The sequence below is a fragment of the Accipiter gentilis genome, chromosome 7 (assembly GCF_929443795.1).
Source record: "Accipiter gentilis chromosome 7, bAccGen1.1, whole genome shotgun sequence".
NCBI lineage: Eukaryota > Metazoa > Chordata > Aves > Accipitriformes > Accipitridae > Astur > Astur gentilis.
The window spans coordinates 41,698,546-41,715,138 of NC_064886.1; the positions used below are offsets into that span (position 1 = coordinate 41,698,546).

At 62.5% G+C, this 16,593-nt stretch overlaps 1 protein-coding gene across 3 annotated transcripts in view; it reads right to left on the minus strand.

Moving 5' to 3' along the window:
• Positions 1–16,593, minus strand: part of GSE1 (Gse1 coiled-coil protein) — a 100,863-nt gene that overhangs the window by 10,965 nt on the left and 73,305 nt on the right. For all 3 annotated transcript variants that reach the window (XM_049804326.1, XM_049804327.1, XM_049804328.1), the window contains one exon: positions 3,280–3,498. In XM_049804326.1, the coding sequence (XP_049660283.1) occupies positions 3,280–3,498 (219 nt within the window). The remainder of the gene's footprint in view (positions 1–3,279; positions 3,499–16,593) is intronic.

Sequence of the window (16,593 nt, forward strand, 5' to 3'; positions counted from 1 at the left end):
GGCACGCGGCACCCAGCATCTGCTCTGCGGCACATTGCCTGCTCCTAAAACCCAGCCAGGCAGCTTGGGGGGGGGGGGGCACTCCTACCCCCTGAAACCCTGCTCCCACAAGTCTGGGCCAAAGGAAGGTTTCCGACATGCCGGCAGGGACCAGCTACTGGCCACCGAGGGGTGGCCCGTGGTCGCCGCAGAATGCCAGCCAAGAGGTGAGGATGCTCCCCAATCTGGCACTGCGCCTGGCACCGAGAAGGGGCCTTGTCCCCCCCGAGCGTGCAAGCTGGATCCCCTGAGCATGCACGCCGGCTCCTTGCCCTGCAAGCGTGCCATTTGGCTCCCCGGAGCGTGCAAGCCAGCTCTTTGCCCTGCAAGCGTGCTAAGCCAGCTCCCCTGTGTGTACAAGGTGTCTCCTCGCCCTTCGAGTGTGCAAGCCAGGCTCCCCCAAGCGTGCAAGCCGGCTCCTCGCCCTGGAAGCACACAAGCTGGCTCCCCTGAGCACCCAAAAGCAGCTCCTCGCCCTGCGAGGCTGCAGCCCATCATCTCCATCCCCATCCGAAAGCTCCACGCGCTCCTCACCACGCTCACCCTCCCCACCCCGGCGCCAAGGTTAACGCCGGGAGGGAGCCAGGAATGCCGCAGGGAAGCACGAGCATCCCCAGGCAGCCAGAAGGATGCTCGGCGGAGCAGAGAGGCCAAGCGGAGCAGCCCGCTGCCGGCCGCCCTGCCTTATTAATTATTCCCGAGTCGCTCCGAATCGCTTTCATTTCAAGAGTGGCAAGACTCGGGGAAAGAGAAAGGCTGCCCGCGACAAAGGAGGCCGCCGATACGGATTTGACACCCACTGAAGTCTATCTTGTCAGCGCAAGGCCAACAACAATTAGCAGCCTAATCCCCTCTGAGCTGGGAAGCCATTACTCACCACGCGATAGCGTTAACAATCAATACCATCACAATGAGCCCGGCAATTAATGAAGCTAAAGTCTTACTTCAGAACCTTAATTCTCGCTGTGTGGCTTTAAACGGGAGGGTTTGTGATCGTTATAATTAACTGGTGGTATTCAGCCAGGAGTTAGTCAATGAAACTAATCTGGATTGGAGATGACAAGAGGCACAGTGTGATGGTGTCACCTTTGTTTTCTGACCTCCCGCTTTCCGCTCGGCGATAGCAGATTAGCAGCCCGGGCTGACAGGCAAATGTAATTAACAGCTGAGACCCTGAAGGAGGAGGGGGGAAAAAATGAAAGGAAGGGGTCGGGGGGTGGAATAAAACCCACCCTGCAGACAGCCCGGGGTAGGAGAGGAGGCAGGAGCCCCCGGCCAGGCAATGGCTTTGGTGGCTTCTTGGGGCTTTGCTGGGATGGAGTCGGTCAGGATGAGCCCCTGCAGCTGGGGATGCTGTCGGGGACCAGGATGTCCCTACAGATGCCGCAGCCGTGGCACAACTACCAGTCCATAAGGCCGGTAAAAAAGCCGGCGATCCTGGGTGGACCCGGTTGGCATCGCCCCATCAGCTGCATCTGCCATGGCGGAGCATCTCCCATTGTGGGAAGGGGAGTGGGGTGAGGATTTGGGTCAAAGCACTTCATTGCCTGGGGCTAAAAACCACAGCGTGGAGAGAAACCCCATTCCTGACAGGCACCCAAACCCACACCTATTCAAAACCTCAGTGATGAGCCACTTTGGGCACCCAGATGGGTGAGGACGGGGTTTTTTTTGCAAACAAACTATGCAGCCATTAAGGGGAAATCCAAAGGGAATGCGGCTGCTTCTCTCCAGCACCACGAAATCCATGCCAAAACCTGCTGATGTCCCCTCAGATGGGCTGAGCAGGATGGCGGGAGCACAAGCCAGGGGGTGTGGGGGGAATAAAAGGTAAAATATTCCCCCAAACCCAAGCAAACGCCCCAAAGGAAGCAGACAGGCTCTGGAGGAGGCAGCCAGGGAGAACCAGGAGCTCCCAACGAGGCTGAAGGATCACCAAGACTTGGTCCTTTTGGTGTCATGGGGACCCGGCATCCCCACATGCTTCCTCGGGAGCAGCCGACACCAGAGCCTTCGGGACACAGCCGTGCTGGGGCATTTCACAGCTGGCGGGGGGCTGTGAGGAGGGTCTTGCAGATGGCGCTTGCAAAAAAGGTCTTCCGAAAAGAGCCTTGCAAAAGGGGTCTTTGCTAAAAGGATCTTTCAAAAAGGGCCTTCCAAAAAGGATCTTCCAAAAAGGGCATTCCAAAAAGGATCTTCCAAAAAGGGCCTTCCAAACAGGGCCTTCCAAAAAGGATCTTCCAAAAGGGGCCTTCCAAAAAGGATCTTCCAAAAAGGGCATTCCAAAAAGGATCTTCCAAAAGGATCTTCCAAAAAGGGCCTTCCAAACAGGGCCTTCCAAAAAGGATCTTCCAAAAGGATCTTCCAAAAAGGGCCTTCCAAACAGGGCCTTCCAAAAGGGATCTTCCAAAAAGAATCTTCCAAAAGGGGCCTTCCAAACAGGGCCTTCCAAAAGGGATCTTCCAAAAAGACCTTGCAAACAGGGCCTTGCAAAAAAACATCTTGCAAAGGGTCGGGCATCCTCCCCAGGGACCAAAGTGCCCAGGTGGTGGGCAATAACCCAATGGGGACCACCCACCAATGGAAACACCAGGGATAAATACTATTTTGTTGCAAATCGATGACGCCTGCAGTCTCCTGGTGAAACGCTTCACAGTCCAGGGACAAGCTGCCTCCCCCTGCACATGAGGTAACACCCCCGGCAATTCCCGCAGGACACGGTTCCCGCAGCAAGCAGGGACCTCAGGGTGCTCCGGCACCGCGACAGCAGCTCACCCCCCCATCACGAGCTGCACCCCATGCCCGAGCAGAGACGGGGAGGTGCAATGGAGGATGCAGCAGCCAGGCCATCACAGGGTGACAAGGGACGGGGACCTCCCTGGGGGCACTCAAATTTGCTGTTTAGCCAGGCAATTCAGCTGGGGAAAGAACAGATTTGAGGAGCCTTTGGAAAAAACGGCATTTTGGTGAAGTATGGTGGGAGGGAGCAGGGCTGGGGGGGCAGGGAGGGACAGGTCCCCCCGCACTGCACTCTCCCAGGCTTTCTCCCGGGGTACGGCAAGTGATACAGCATTTGGATTACTCTGGCTGAATTGAATTTCTGAACTGCCCTCTTGAGACATGACGCCAGGGAAAGATATTAGCTTGGGAAATGGCGAAAAAATGCCGGTGGCGGCGGTGGGGAAGGGCGCTGATGCTCAGCATCCCCTCCCGGACCCCGTCCCCATCATCGTCCCCTACCTCTGGGCTCCTCGGCTTGCTTGGCGAGCTTGCGGAGAGCGGCGGCGAAGCTGGAGGAAGGTGCTGCCTGGACGGACAAAGTGCTGCTGGCTGCCGGGCTGCCATTGGGGACGATGGAGCCGTTGAGCGGCGAGGGGGTGAGGGGGCTGACGGTGGCAGTGGTGCGGGTGGCGGTGGAGAGCATTCCTAGGGACGGCGACTTCGGCTCATGGCTCATGCCTGCGAACAAAAGCATCCCACATTAGACAGGGACGCGGGGAGAGAGGATCCCCAAATCCCCATGGGAGCAGGGAACAACCAGCAGGACAAGCAAGACCTTCCTTCTGGTTCACCACCCCACCCCAAAATGCATCCTGAATTCATGCCATGGGGGGGGAAGCGAGTGGGGGGCGCGAGCCCCACACACTTACAGCACGGCAGCTTATCTAAAAAAGCGAGCTCGCCCATGGAAAATGAGGCGACGCAGGGGCCAGCATATGTCCCATGGCCCCAGCAATCCCGCAGACCCGACTGCTCCCACATAACGGCGTGGAGGGGCTCAGCGGAGCCCCGTGGGAAGGGAGAGGGTGTTTTGGGGGGTCACGGGAACTTCAGTGTCCTGATGGAGGTGATGGGGAAGGACGCAGCCCCCTGACTCACGTGGTGCTGCCAAAACCCAAAGCACCACCACTGCACCCCTAATCGCCACCATTGCACCCCCAAAATCCCCACCACTGCACCCTCAGATCCCCAGTATTGCATCCCTGGGTGCCCACCACTGCACCCCCAAATCCCCACCACTGCACTTTCAAATCCTCACCACTGCACCCCCAAATCCCCCCCACCGCACCTTCAAATCCTCACCGCGGCACTCCCGAGTCCCCATCGTTGCACCCCAAAGCACAGAGGTTCTATAGGGCACAGTGTCCCCTAAGGGTGGGGGTTCGGGTGCTGCTGAGTGGCAGGGTGCAGCCCACCCTATGCCCCCCCGCCAGCTATCACAGCCGGCCACTCCAGGGCTCTCCACCTCCCAAAACAGCAACTGCTGATGTCAGGGCCCTTAAAATAGACTTCCAAATGAGCAGCTTCATTAACACCAGCCTAAAATTAGCCCCGCTCCCAGGTGGGCAGGCGGGCGGTGGGGGGGCCGAGGGGCAGCCCCCCCCCCCCAGCTCCCAGCAGGACTGATGGCAGCTCGAGGCACCGGCGATGCCGGAGACCTCCAGAACATCCCGCGGCAGAGGGTGCCTGGGCAAAGCGGCGGGCGTCGTGGGAGCCGGGGCAGGGGGGCCGCGAGTGCCACTCAGCGTTGATTAATCTTTGCCCCCCGGCCCCAGGAGAGGCGGCCGGCGCGGCGGCGCGCGCTCCCCTCTGCCCTCATTATACAAGCATTTATTAACTCCGGTGCTCTCAGCCATTGACTGCCGCCTTGTCGACACACTCGGCTCATGTAAATTCATTACCAGAACAGCTGGGAAGCCAACCCGTCGCGCCAGCCTGGCCTGGGCACCCCCGGGCTTTGCACCGGGCCATGGAGCCCCCAGATAAGTGCCTGGGTACCCCCCCTGGAGAGCGGGGTACCAGGCTCTGCCTGCAGCACCGTGCATCCAGGCACTATCCCAAGGGGGCTGCAGCATCCCCGTGGTATCCCCTGGGCACAGCCCCGTGCCCCTCAGGCACTGCCCCACATCCCCCAGGCACTGCCCCACACATCCCCTGGGCACAACCCTGCATCCCTCGGGCACAACCCTGCATCCCTTGGGCACAGCCTTTCATCCCCCAGGCACTGCCTTGGCATCCCCTTAGCACAGCCCTGCAACCCCCAAAAACAGCCCTGCACCTCCCCATGCCCCCCCAGCTTCTCCCCAGCTATTAACCCCGGCATAACCCGCCCCCCCCCAGCCCCAATCCAAGGTTGGAAACGCTTTCCTAACCAGCCGGCGAGGATTAGCACACTCACGCACACTCGCCAGGGCACAGGGGCTGGCGACGGAGCATCACCCGTGTGATGCTCAGCTGATCTCCGCGGCCCCAAACGCCTCCCAACAAACTCATGATCCCACTGGGATTTGCCGGGCAAGCGCAGGGCAACTCCGAGCCAGCAGCTCGCCGGGAAAGCGTGCGGAGAGCTCACGTTTCCCCCCCCTCCTCCTCGGCGCTGGCTCGCTAACTCTTGTGCCGCTGCCCCAGCTGGGCTCCAAACCAGTTTTGCCGCTCCTGCCCGGTGATAAAATCGGCGCCTCCGCCCCGGCTGGGGCCCGAGCAGCGCCGCTCACCCGCCTTGCCCCGACGGAGGTGGCGTCCGTCTGTCCGGGCGTCCCTGGGTTGCTCCACGGGAGAATTGCCAGCTGGGGAAACTGAGGCACGCCGCGGCGGCCGAGAGCATCCGCGTGGAGATGGCGCCCGCAGTCCCTCCGGCATCCCGTCACCGGCACGGCGTGGGTACCGCTCACCTCTGGGGGTGCCGGTGTCCCGGTGGTGGCTGGGGATGCCGTGCCACCCCACGGCGAGGTGGGGTCTCCCCCCAACCGGCTCTCACCCTCCTCCCACCCCTCCCCGGCTGCTTTTCCCGGCAGGTGGATCCGTGCGGAAAAACAGGTCAAATTCGGAGCTCAGCAGCGGCCCTGGGGTCACGCCAGTGGTTGCCTCACCGGGGTGGGGAGCCCAACCCCGAAACGGGGCAGGCTGCCCCTCCGTCGCCCCCACCCCTATGGGGAGAGGAGCTGGCAGCCCCCCCACGTACCTGCCCTCGGGCACCGCTCGCTGCCTTCGCTCCTGCACACACACCCCCCTTGCCAAACCAAGGCTGGGGCTGGGGAGGGAGTCTCCTGGGTCCCCTGCTGAGGCCACGGAGAAGGTTGGGGACCGGGCGACGTGCCACCCTTGTCCCCGTCCCTCCCGCGGCATCTGCGCGGGCACAGCGGCGCAGGGAGTGTCTGGCGTTCCTGGTGCCTGCTGGCTGCCTGCCCGCAGGAGCAGGCAGGTCCCTGCCCGGTGGGATGAAGAGGAGGAAGAGGAAGGGACCGCAAGGCCATCGCCGTGACCCCCTCACCCTTCCCCGTGCCACCCCGCATCCTGGCACCCCTTCCCACGGTGCCGCACGTGGCACCAGCCGTGGGGTTGGCATCCCTGACGGTGCAGGATCCCCAAGCCCTCGGCTCCCGACAGGGACAGGGGGGTGTCCCTGCCTGGTCCCGTGTGTGTCCCCTCCCCACCTCCAACCCCGGCCCCCCGCATCCCCTTGCGCAGGGCTGGGAGCTGGGAGCTGGGAGCGTGCCATCTTCTCTCCATCTGCTCCTGATGACGCTGGCGGGTTTTTTGGCAGCGGGAGCCTCCTCCGGCAGCGAGAGCAGAACCAGTCTGGCTGCCTGGTGGGGCTGGAGACAAATAAACACGCCGGCAGCCGCCGCGGGCAGGCAGGAGCGGGCAGTGCCAGGGCAGGAACGGGGCTCCCAGCACCCCAAAACCCCAAGATCCTTCCCGGACTGCTGCGGGCAGGGGGACTCGGTACTGCTGCCGGCTGCTCTCCCCTGCTTCCCCGTCCCTGCTGCAGGCAGCTGCCGGGAAATGCGGTGCGGGCAGGTTTAGCACCTTGGTTTCGGGCCCCCCCCTGCTTCTCCCCAGCACCTTGAAAGGCCCCTAATGAGCATGAAGTGCCCTTCAGAGCAGATTGCCATTGAACTCAACCTGCAACCAGCCGCCTGCTTTAAAAGCAGCTATTTTGAGCTCCCGGGCTCCCGAGCGCTGGAACTAATAATTTATTACCAAATACGATCAGGCAGCAGCTCCAGCCCCTGGCAAATGGAGCGGAAAAAAACCCAGCGCGGCGGGAGGCCGAGGGAGCGGGGAGAGATGAGCATCCTGCATCCTCCCCCGGGACAGATCCGCACCCACCGCGCAGGACCTCGGTTCCTCCACGCTGGCTCTGGATGGGTCCCCAATGGAATTTGGGGTGACGCTCTATGGCACGAGGTCCCCAAGCCTTTTCCTCCCTCTCTCTCTCTCTCGGCGCCCTCGGCTCCCGCTCTGGAACCGCATCCAGCTGCACGCTCCGAGCGGGAACAGCTGCTTTGCATGGATTTTCAATGCTAATGGCCTCGCATTGTCAAGTCCCCCCTTGCGCTGCCTGAATGCAGCAGGCATGGCCCCGGCGGCTGCCTACGCGGGCAAGAGGGAGGGCAGGAGGCCGGGGGCAAGCGTGTGCCCATCGTCCCCCCCACACACACCCCGCCACCCCCCTCGAGAGCCAGCGGGCAGGGGACAGGCAAGCGGGGGACCACCTCCTCTGCCGGGGATGTCCTGCCGAGCCGTGGCACATCTTCCACCCCCCCCCTCCTTCAAACAGCTCTGCCACCTCACCTACGACACGCTCCATTGATTAATTAATCAATCGATCGGAGACCACGCTCCTGCCCTCCCTTCCCCACCGCCCGGCACGCAGCCCAAACGAAGGGAGGTGGCCAGGCGTGGTGTTCCCAAGCATCCCCAGGGATGGCGAGATGCAGGCACAGACCTCTGTTCAGTCTTAGGGTCCTCGGGGCAGACCTCACGACCCATCCTGGGAGCATCCCTCACCTTGCCAGCACCCTTGGAGGGGTCCGGATGGGTCCCCCAGGGCGAGGAGCACTTTGCCAGTGAGGGACGGGATTTGGGGCTCCCCAAGGAGCCCAGCACAGCACTAAGCGTCCAAGCGTGCGGCACTATTAGCCGGCTGGGTCTCCATCGATCACTCCTCCATGGACCATTGATCTGGCAAACGACAACAAGCAAACTAATAAGAGCTCGTTTGGAGGGCGCAGCACCGGGGAGGGGCCAGGGCCAGCATGATGCAGGATTATTTTTCTCCCTTCCTTGCCTTTCCATGATCAGCCCAATCAGCCTTGGGTGTTTTCTAAGCCCACGGGAAATCACGTCGGTGAAAGATTCGCTTCAAAGCAACTTTCTTCCCCATTTTTCTGCCCCACCCAAGACTCAGCCTCCACCTCCTGTGCCGGCTGGGGGGCTTCAAAACATAAAGTGCCTGTGCCCAAAGGGTGCTGCTGGCCCCCCAGCCCCTCTCTGCAGCATCCAGGTTGGGACAGTGGCTCCTCTTGGCTCCTGCTGCCCAGATCCAGGTGCCAGCCCCCCCTACTTTGGGGAAAGCGGGGTACAGCTCCCACCCCTCCTCTTGTAGGGGGTACGGATGGGTACCAGGCATCGCGCAGCACCACTGGGGGCTGCCGGGCATCCCATGGGACAGAGCTAGGCATTGCACGAGGCTGCCGGGCATCGTGTGGGATGGAGCTGCTGGGCATTGTGGGGGGCTGCTGGGCATCGTGTGGGAGGGAGCCGGGCACTGCACGGTGCTGCCAAGCATTGCACGGTACTGTTGTGTGCTGCACGGTGCTGCCGGGCATTGCGCCGTGCTGCTGGGCACTGCACGGTGCTGCTGGGCACTGCACGGCACTGCCAAGCATTGCGTGGTGCTGCCAAGCGTTGCATGGTACTGTTGTGTGCTGCATGGTGCTGCTGGGCATTGCACTGTGCCGCCGGGCACTGCGCGGTCCTGCCGGGCATTGAACGGTGCCATTTGGCATGGTGTGGGACAGGGCTAGGCATTGCATGGTGCCGTCGGGCATTGCACGGTGCCACCGTGTGTTGCACGGTGCCGCCGTGTATTGCACGGTGCCGTTGGGCAACGCGTTGAGTCAGAGCCAGGCGTTGCACGGTGCCGCCAAACCTTCCAGGGTGCTACCGGGCATGGCACAGGCCGGGAGCGGGCAATGCCCTCCCGTCCACGTCTCTCGTCCCCATCCCCGGTCCGTGTCCCCATGCCGGCAGCTCGGCGCAGCCCTGCCGCGGGCAGCGCAGGATTTGCCGTCAGCGGCGCATTGTTCTCGGTGCGAGAAGCCCTTGCCCAGCAGATGGCAGGTATAACAAAGCAGCTTGCTGCGGCCAAGCCAATTATTTATCTAATTATGATTTACCACTTAACCACATGATCTTTCTGCAGAGTTGTGGGCAATTAAAACCGGGGTGATTATGTGGATTATGCAAATCGGCTGGAGCCGAGCGAATAAAATTGGAGATTAGAGTTTCACGCAGGCTGGATCTTGCACAGGGCAGGTCCTGGCGGGGCAGGGGGGGGCAGGGGCAGGGCAGGGGGCTGCAGGCAGGGGTGAGGGGCCAGGACCCAGCCGAACTGGGGGCTACGGGCCAGAGTTAGGGGGTGCCAGGGCAAGGCAATGGGATGCCTCCTGCCACCCCCCCAGCTTGCCTTCGAGGCGCTTCTGGCCCCCTCCAGCAGAGCCAAGGGGGTCCAGAAGTAAAAACTGCCCCCCAGCATGATGGGGGTGGGTGCCCGCAGGGACACCCCCCCCCCCCCCGCCACCAGCGGAAAGCAGCGGGTGACTCAGCCAGTGCCGGGGATTTCCCAGTGCCCGCCCTGGCTGCACCCCAAAATGGTGCTGGGGGGGTGGGGGGGTGGGTGTTACACGGCGCAGCCCCCATCCCTCGCCCCATCCGCGAGTGGCTAACGAAGGGCTCCAGGGGTGATGGGTATTAATAACGGGTATTAATAACGGGTATTAATAACGCCGCCTGGCAGATTACTCTGCCCGCCCAGCTTGATATGAGATTTATGCATGGCGCGAACTCCGGAAATACAGAAGTATTAATGGTAATACCTCGTGTCCTAGCAAAGGTCACGGGCAATCTCCATCAATCCCACTGTGCTGCCGGCAAAGCCGGGGGTCCGGGCGGAACGGAGGGTCTCCCCCGTGCTCCCGGGGTCCCCCCGTACGCATCGCAGCCCCGTGGTTTATGACCGTGCAGATGGCCCAGCATGGGCCAGAGGGAAGGTTTTACCTTGGGATAAGAAATTAACGCTGGCAAACGGCAAATTTACTGCATGTATTTTCATTTTCCTAATACCGGCACCATCTGCTAGCAATCGGTGCCCCACATCACCGGCTCCACAAGATGCTGTGGAGGTCTTGGGGAGACCTTGGGGTGCTCCTCACCCGGGACCCCGGGGTCCCCTTGCGCCGTGCCATGGGGTCCCCAAGGGACAACCCAGGGTCCCACCGCCACTTGGACGGGTCTCACCGTTTCCACAAAGTCCCCCAAGAAACGGGCACCAGTGAGGAGGGTTTGAAGCAGCAGTGATGCCCGTGGAGCCGGACTGTGCCGAGGACGGGCACAGCACCGCTGCCAGCACCGCTGGGACAGCTCCGGCACATTCATCACAGGGGAAGGTCAACCAAAACCCGGGTCCAGAGGAATCGTGCATGGCGCTGTTTGGTGCCGAGGAGAGCGGACCCCGCTTCCCACGCCGGGATTTAGGGTGATTAGCACCGGCGATCCCACAGGCCAGTGCCAAGAAGGCTGGCCGGTGCCCCCGCTCGCGCAGCATCTTCCCTTTTCGCCTACAGTAATCCTCAGCCTTTCGAGCAAATTATTAAAATTCACTTATATTTAATCTGCCTGCTGGAATTAATTGAATTTTTACGCTTGGCAAATGTCAGTGGGTGCACGCTGCCTCCCAACAGGGACCCAGCTGCAGGTGCAGCGGGCGCAGCCCCGGGCTTTTACCCCTCTCCGGGGACAAAATCCACCCTGGAGCACGGGACAGGGTGCCCACGGCACCCACAGCCCCCGTCAGCAACGGGTGGTGGGACGTGTGGGTGCCAGCACCCTCCCAGCTCTGCGGGGGATGCTCAGTGGTACTGGGCACGCATCCCCCAAACCTGCCTCCCTCCACAGGGCGTGCATGAAATGCTCTCCAAATCCCACGGGATTCCCAAGGCAGCTCTCGGCAGTGCCTCGATGGCTTTCGAGGGGACATCGGGAGCCCCTTGCTTCCCACCCCACACCCTTGCCAGAGAGTACCAGCACTCTGCCTGGCGCTGGGATCCTCCGCCGGGCAATGAGAGCCTTCCTCCCCTCCCCATCATCCTCCTCGAAAATTGCCAAAGCGTCTAATTTGCCCGCTGGGAAGGCCGAGGGAAAAGAGCCTCTATTTTGCCGGTAATAAGCCCTCCAGACAAAGGCGGGATGAGCCATTCAGCGGTGGGAAGGGGGAAGGGTCCGGCCCCATGCCGGAGTGGTGCTGAGGGCTTGCGGGAAGGGAGATGTTCCCTCCTGCTTGGGAGAACCGGCACCGGGACACGGCACGGCATGCCGGCATCATCCCGGGATGACCCCAGCCCACGCACCCATGGGGTCCTGAGCTCCGGGGTGGGTGGTGGGATGGGCAGCATCACCGGCCATCGCGCTGGGGACGCTCCTGCTCCGCAAACTGGGACCAATACCCGACTCCCACGTGGCCTCGCTCCCCATTCCCCCAGGAACAGCCCCGGTCCCCGCTCAGGGACGCTGCTCTCCCCATCCGAGATGGAGAAGTTCATGGTCGGCGTCAACCACGGGAGACCCCGGGCCCCGGCAGGCAACTTCCAAACTTGACTAGCACTTGCCCCCCTCCACCGCCCGCCCGGGATTATCATAAATTAAGACGTAATTACTCCATGGAAATTTACAGCACAAAGCTGTGGCGCTAACAAGTGTGTTTGGCGGCACCGGGGGGAGATACAAAGCGCTATTGTCTGGCAGGCGCCAAAAAATCTGCTCTGCCCCCAAAACGCCACATCCCAGGGACGGGAATGGGGACGGGGATGGGGATGGACCGACTCCATCACAGCCGCTCGAGCACCGCAGCAAGCCACGTGCGTGCCCCATGCGCCGTGGGGATGGAGAGGGGCTCGGTGCCCGAAGAGGAGGGTCCCAGCCTACCAGGGTGGGCAAGGGTGGGTGAAGGCTCCCTGGCACGATGGGTGCCCTCCTGCCCCGCGCCGAGCGGTGCCGTGGCTCTGCTCCCCACCGGGAGCTGATGGCATGGTGCCGCTAACAAAGACATCTTCTTTTTTTCCCTCGAATAACTCCGCACCCGGTCAGCTCCCACCCGTGGGTGCTCCCACCCACAGGTGCTCCCACCCATGGGTGCTGCAGCCAGCAAAACCCCACCAACCCCACCTCTGAGACCCCTTTCACCAACTTTAGCACTCATGGGGTTAAAAATAAATCCCCTGGGGATCTGGGGGACACACACACACAGGGGGGGACCAGTGCCAGCCCCCGCGTGTGTGTGTGCGTGTGTGTCCCCCGGCGCTGCCGGTGCTGCCACACTCCCCCAGCTGCCACGCGCATTAAAAAATAATAATCAACGTGGAAAAAAACAACAACACAGCGCGAAAAAATTCAGGCGGCTAAAACAAATCCAGCAATAAAGGAGCCGGGGATCCTCGCAAAGCTGGCTGTGCAATTAAGCAGTTTTCTGCTGTACGCCGATAATCACCTAATTATACTATTAATGACAGTTCAACCTGCTCCGAAATAAAAGGACATTCTTCCATAACAGGATGCCAGCTGTTTGTTACAGATGTCAAACATCTTTAAAGCGTTATTATTAAAAGAAGGGGGGAAGGAGAAAGCTTGGTGATGCAGAAATGCAGCATCCTTCCCCCGCAAAGCCCCTCGCGGGGGGGTGGGATGGGTTGGGGTGTCACCCCCCTGCTTTTAAAGCCAGTGAAATAATCCATCGGAGGGATGTTGCGGTGGGGGAGCATCCTTCCCGTCGACATTTGGTGTAATAAATACCCCGCGTCAGCTCATGGCAAGAGGCGCCTGCGTTTAATTAAGTGCGGCGGTCGGGAAATAAAGTTAAAAATTAATAATGAAATGGGAAGGTGGGGGCAAGGGGGGGGAGAAATATGCACCCTGCTGCCAGGCTCAGGGCAGGGCTGGCCCTGGTCGTCGTCCCCCTGGCTGCCGTCGGTGCCTCGAGCGTGGCTGCCGCCGGCGGTGCCCGCACACGTGCCGCGATGCCGTGCCAAGGAGGAGCGTCCCCGGCAGGTGCTGCCAACCGGTGCCAAGGAAAGGGAAAGGGAGGGGGGGTACACACACCGTAGAGAAAAGAAGCACCTGCTCCCCCCCCCCCCCCCCCCCAAAAAAAAACAAAACCCTGGCGTGGGTTTGGAGGTGAGCGATACTCGCAGCATCCCAGAGACCCCCGGGCATCGGGGTTCTGGCAGTGCCGGGAGGAGGGATGCCGGAGGTTGGGGCAGTGGGGAGTGGGGGGGGTGACTGCATGGCGGCAGCGGTTACCCCGCTTTCATCACGGGCCAAACTCCTGCTGGGGTAATTACACCTCGCCTGCTTTCCTCCCCTCCGGCAGCACCGCGGCTCCGTGCCGGCGCAGCACGATCCCGGGGGGGGGGACGACAGCCGGGCGCCCACCCGCCGTGGGGTGATGCCAGCGCTGGTGTTACACACCCACCCGCACAGCCGCCCGGCTTTACACCCTGTCCTATATAGCTACAGGCAAATCTGCCTTTAAAACCATTGGGAACCAGGCTTAGCCCAGGAATAAAGAGATTACAGAGCGAGGAGGGGCCAGGAAGAAAAAAAAGGAAGAAGAAGGGGGTGTCTGGGAATAATTCACACACCCCCCTCCAAGCTGTGCGGCTACTGACATCCCGGGTACCGGCGGGGCCCTGGCACAAGCAGGATGGCTGCAGACAGGCACCAAATTTTGGGGGTACCCACCCACCTGCTCGGAGCTGGGGGGGGCTGCAATCGAACCCCCCTTTCCCAGGGTAGGACCCCCAGCCCTGACCCCTTGGCATACACCGGGCTGGCACCGGCCCCCGCTCGCCAGACGGGACCCAGTGGGGAAAAAACCCATCTGGGAAGCGTCACCCCAAGCCCCGATCTCAGGGCGATGTCCCCGGTCCCTTGTTGTGTCTCCCCCCTGGTGGCATGCAGCCCTCGCCCACCGCCCCCCCCCCCCCCCCCTTCCCTTGGCTCCCCTCTTCCCTCCCCTCCTCAAACCATCACGGGGAAGCTGGAAAGTGGTTGACATGGTTGCCGTGGCAACCGAATTTAGGACTGGCGAGAGGAGGAGGAGGAGGAGGAGGATGGTGGGGTGGGCAAGGGAGGAAGGCGGGAGGGCTTCCCGGCACCCCAACCCAGCCCAGACTCCCACCCCCCCCAGCATCACCCAGCCCCCCTCCTCAGCACCCCAAAAAGCATCACCCTCGAGCACCCCTCGACCACACACCCGGCGAGGATGAGGAAGGGTAACCCCCAACCCCAGCATCCAGCCGGAGGCTTGCCAAGACGGGGTGGGGGGGTCAGCCCCAAGCACCCCAAACCCAACCCCTGGGGTGGGGGGGTGGCTGCCCCTGCCTGGCGCTGCCAAAAATCGCCAGTGACTCACGCCTCACACCAGCGGTACCCGCCGAGCGGCATCACCCAGCTCCCTCCAGCTGCTTTTGATCCTGGGGCTAAATATTACCGGCCCCAGCATAAAAATAGGAACCATTTGGGAAGGTCCTGAGTCAGCAGCATCCGCCGCCAGCACCCGCCGCCATCCTTCCCGGCACGCCGAAGCACCCAAGGCCCCATCCTGCCCCGCCAGGGGGACACGTCAGGGAGCCCCAGGGTCCCTCCGGCGCCGAGGGGCTGCCGGCAATTTGGGGACACCTATAGGGAGGGGACGGACACCCCAAAAGGGTGCGTTTGGGTGCCACCCTCACGCCTGCCGGAGCAACCAGCCAGGCCCTCCGGGGATGCTCCGTGTCCCCAAAGGGGTGCCGCGTGTCCCCAAAGGATTCTGCTGTCCCCGAGGGATGCTGTCACCGGCCGTGGGGTGACAAGCGCACCCACGCATCTCAAGGCAAGCCAGCCTGAGCACGGTCTCCACATGTACCAGCGGGGAACGGGGTCCCCTCCCTGGCCCCCCCCACTCCAGTTCTCAGCTACGCTCGACGCCCCACCGTCCCCGGTGTCCCCTCGCAGCCGCCTTGAGCCTCGTCGCCCATCTCAGCCCCCCACGACCAGAGGGACGCGGGTGACAGGAGCATCGGTGACCGCAGGGATGCAGGGGGACGTCGAAGAGCCGGACGGATCCCCCCTGCTAGCCAAGCCACCGAGAAACGTGCGACACGGGCCACGGCCAGGCAGTCCCCGAGGCGGTGACAAGTCCCCGGCAAGGATTCGCGCGCCGCTGAGTCACCGCCGCCGGCCCCAGCGCTCACGAAACCCCCACGAGCCCACAGAGGCCGAGGGGGGGGGAAGGTTCACGTCTCCATCTGCTCCCACCCGACCTGGCCCACCAGCATCTCCCCGACACCCTGGCAGCTGCCGCCGGCGATTTCTCTGCTTGCCAGCGCCTCGAGCGTAATTTCCCCTAATTGCTTTAAATCTCGCAGCCTGACACTTCCATGCTCTTCTCTGTCTTGCTTTTCTCCTCTGGTTTTTTTATTTCCCTTTCCGAGGTGGCTGGAAAGCGAAGAGCCGGCCGGAGCAGGGTTTTCCAGGGCACAGGAATTAGTGCATTAGCGACAACGGCAAAGCCAGAAGTTTTCACGCAACAGGAGCTGCCGCCGGGAACCCCCACTCGACCGGAGCGTGCTAAATATGGAATTTAAGGGGGAAAAAAAACCCAAAACAACCAACCCCCAATCCGTCTCCCTGCACCTGCAGCCTTCGGAGGAGTCCCCACCATGGGGGACGGCACTGAGGCCGGGCAGGCATTGCCCGTGACCGCTGCGGGCAGCTGAGAACCGGCAAAAAACAGGCAAAGGGGATGGTGTCATGGGGGGATGACGACGGGGAGCGGGACCCCTGCGGCCGGCAGGGAGGAGGGCGCAGGGTCGGAGCGTGCTGGGAGCGAGCAGGATGCCACGAGCGAGCAGGTCACCCGTGTCCCCGCCGTGGCACAGCTCCTGCGAGGGATGTCACACCGCAACCCCTCTCGGGGCAGGAGGTCGTCGTCGTCGTCGTGTCCCCCCCCCAAAAGTTCAACCCCGGCGCCCCTTGGCCGCCCTTCCCGGCTCGCCTTCGCGCGCTTCGGCGCAGGCGCGCTCGGGCAGAGCCGCTCGTTCCTGTAACAACTGCCACATGCAAAAGCCATTTCCTGAAACAAACAACCTTCCGCGGGGAAACCGCCACACGGGGGGCACAGGGCCCCCCCAGAAGAGGGGCCCCACCGCCACCCCCCCCCCCCGCCTCTCGGAGCGCACCCCCGAGCACGCCCCCGAGCTCGCAGCCTGAGCGTGCACCCCCGAGGCTGCACCCCCAAGAGCACCTCGAGCTCGCCGACTGAGCTCGCAGCCCAGGCTCGCATCCGGAGGGTGACACCCCCCCCCCCCCCCCCCCGCGCCGTCGAGCGCGCACCCTGCACCCCAAAAGCACCTCGAGCTCACGGCCCGAGTTCGCAGCCCAAGCGCACACCCTGAGCGCACAGCCCCAGCCTGCGCCCCAAGAGCACCTCGAGTTCGCAGCCCGAGCTCGCAG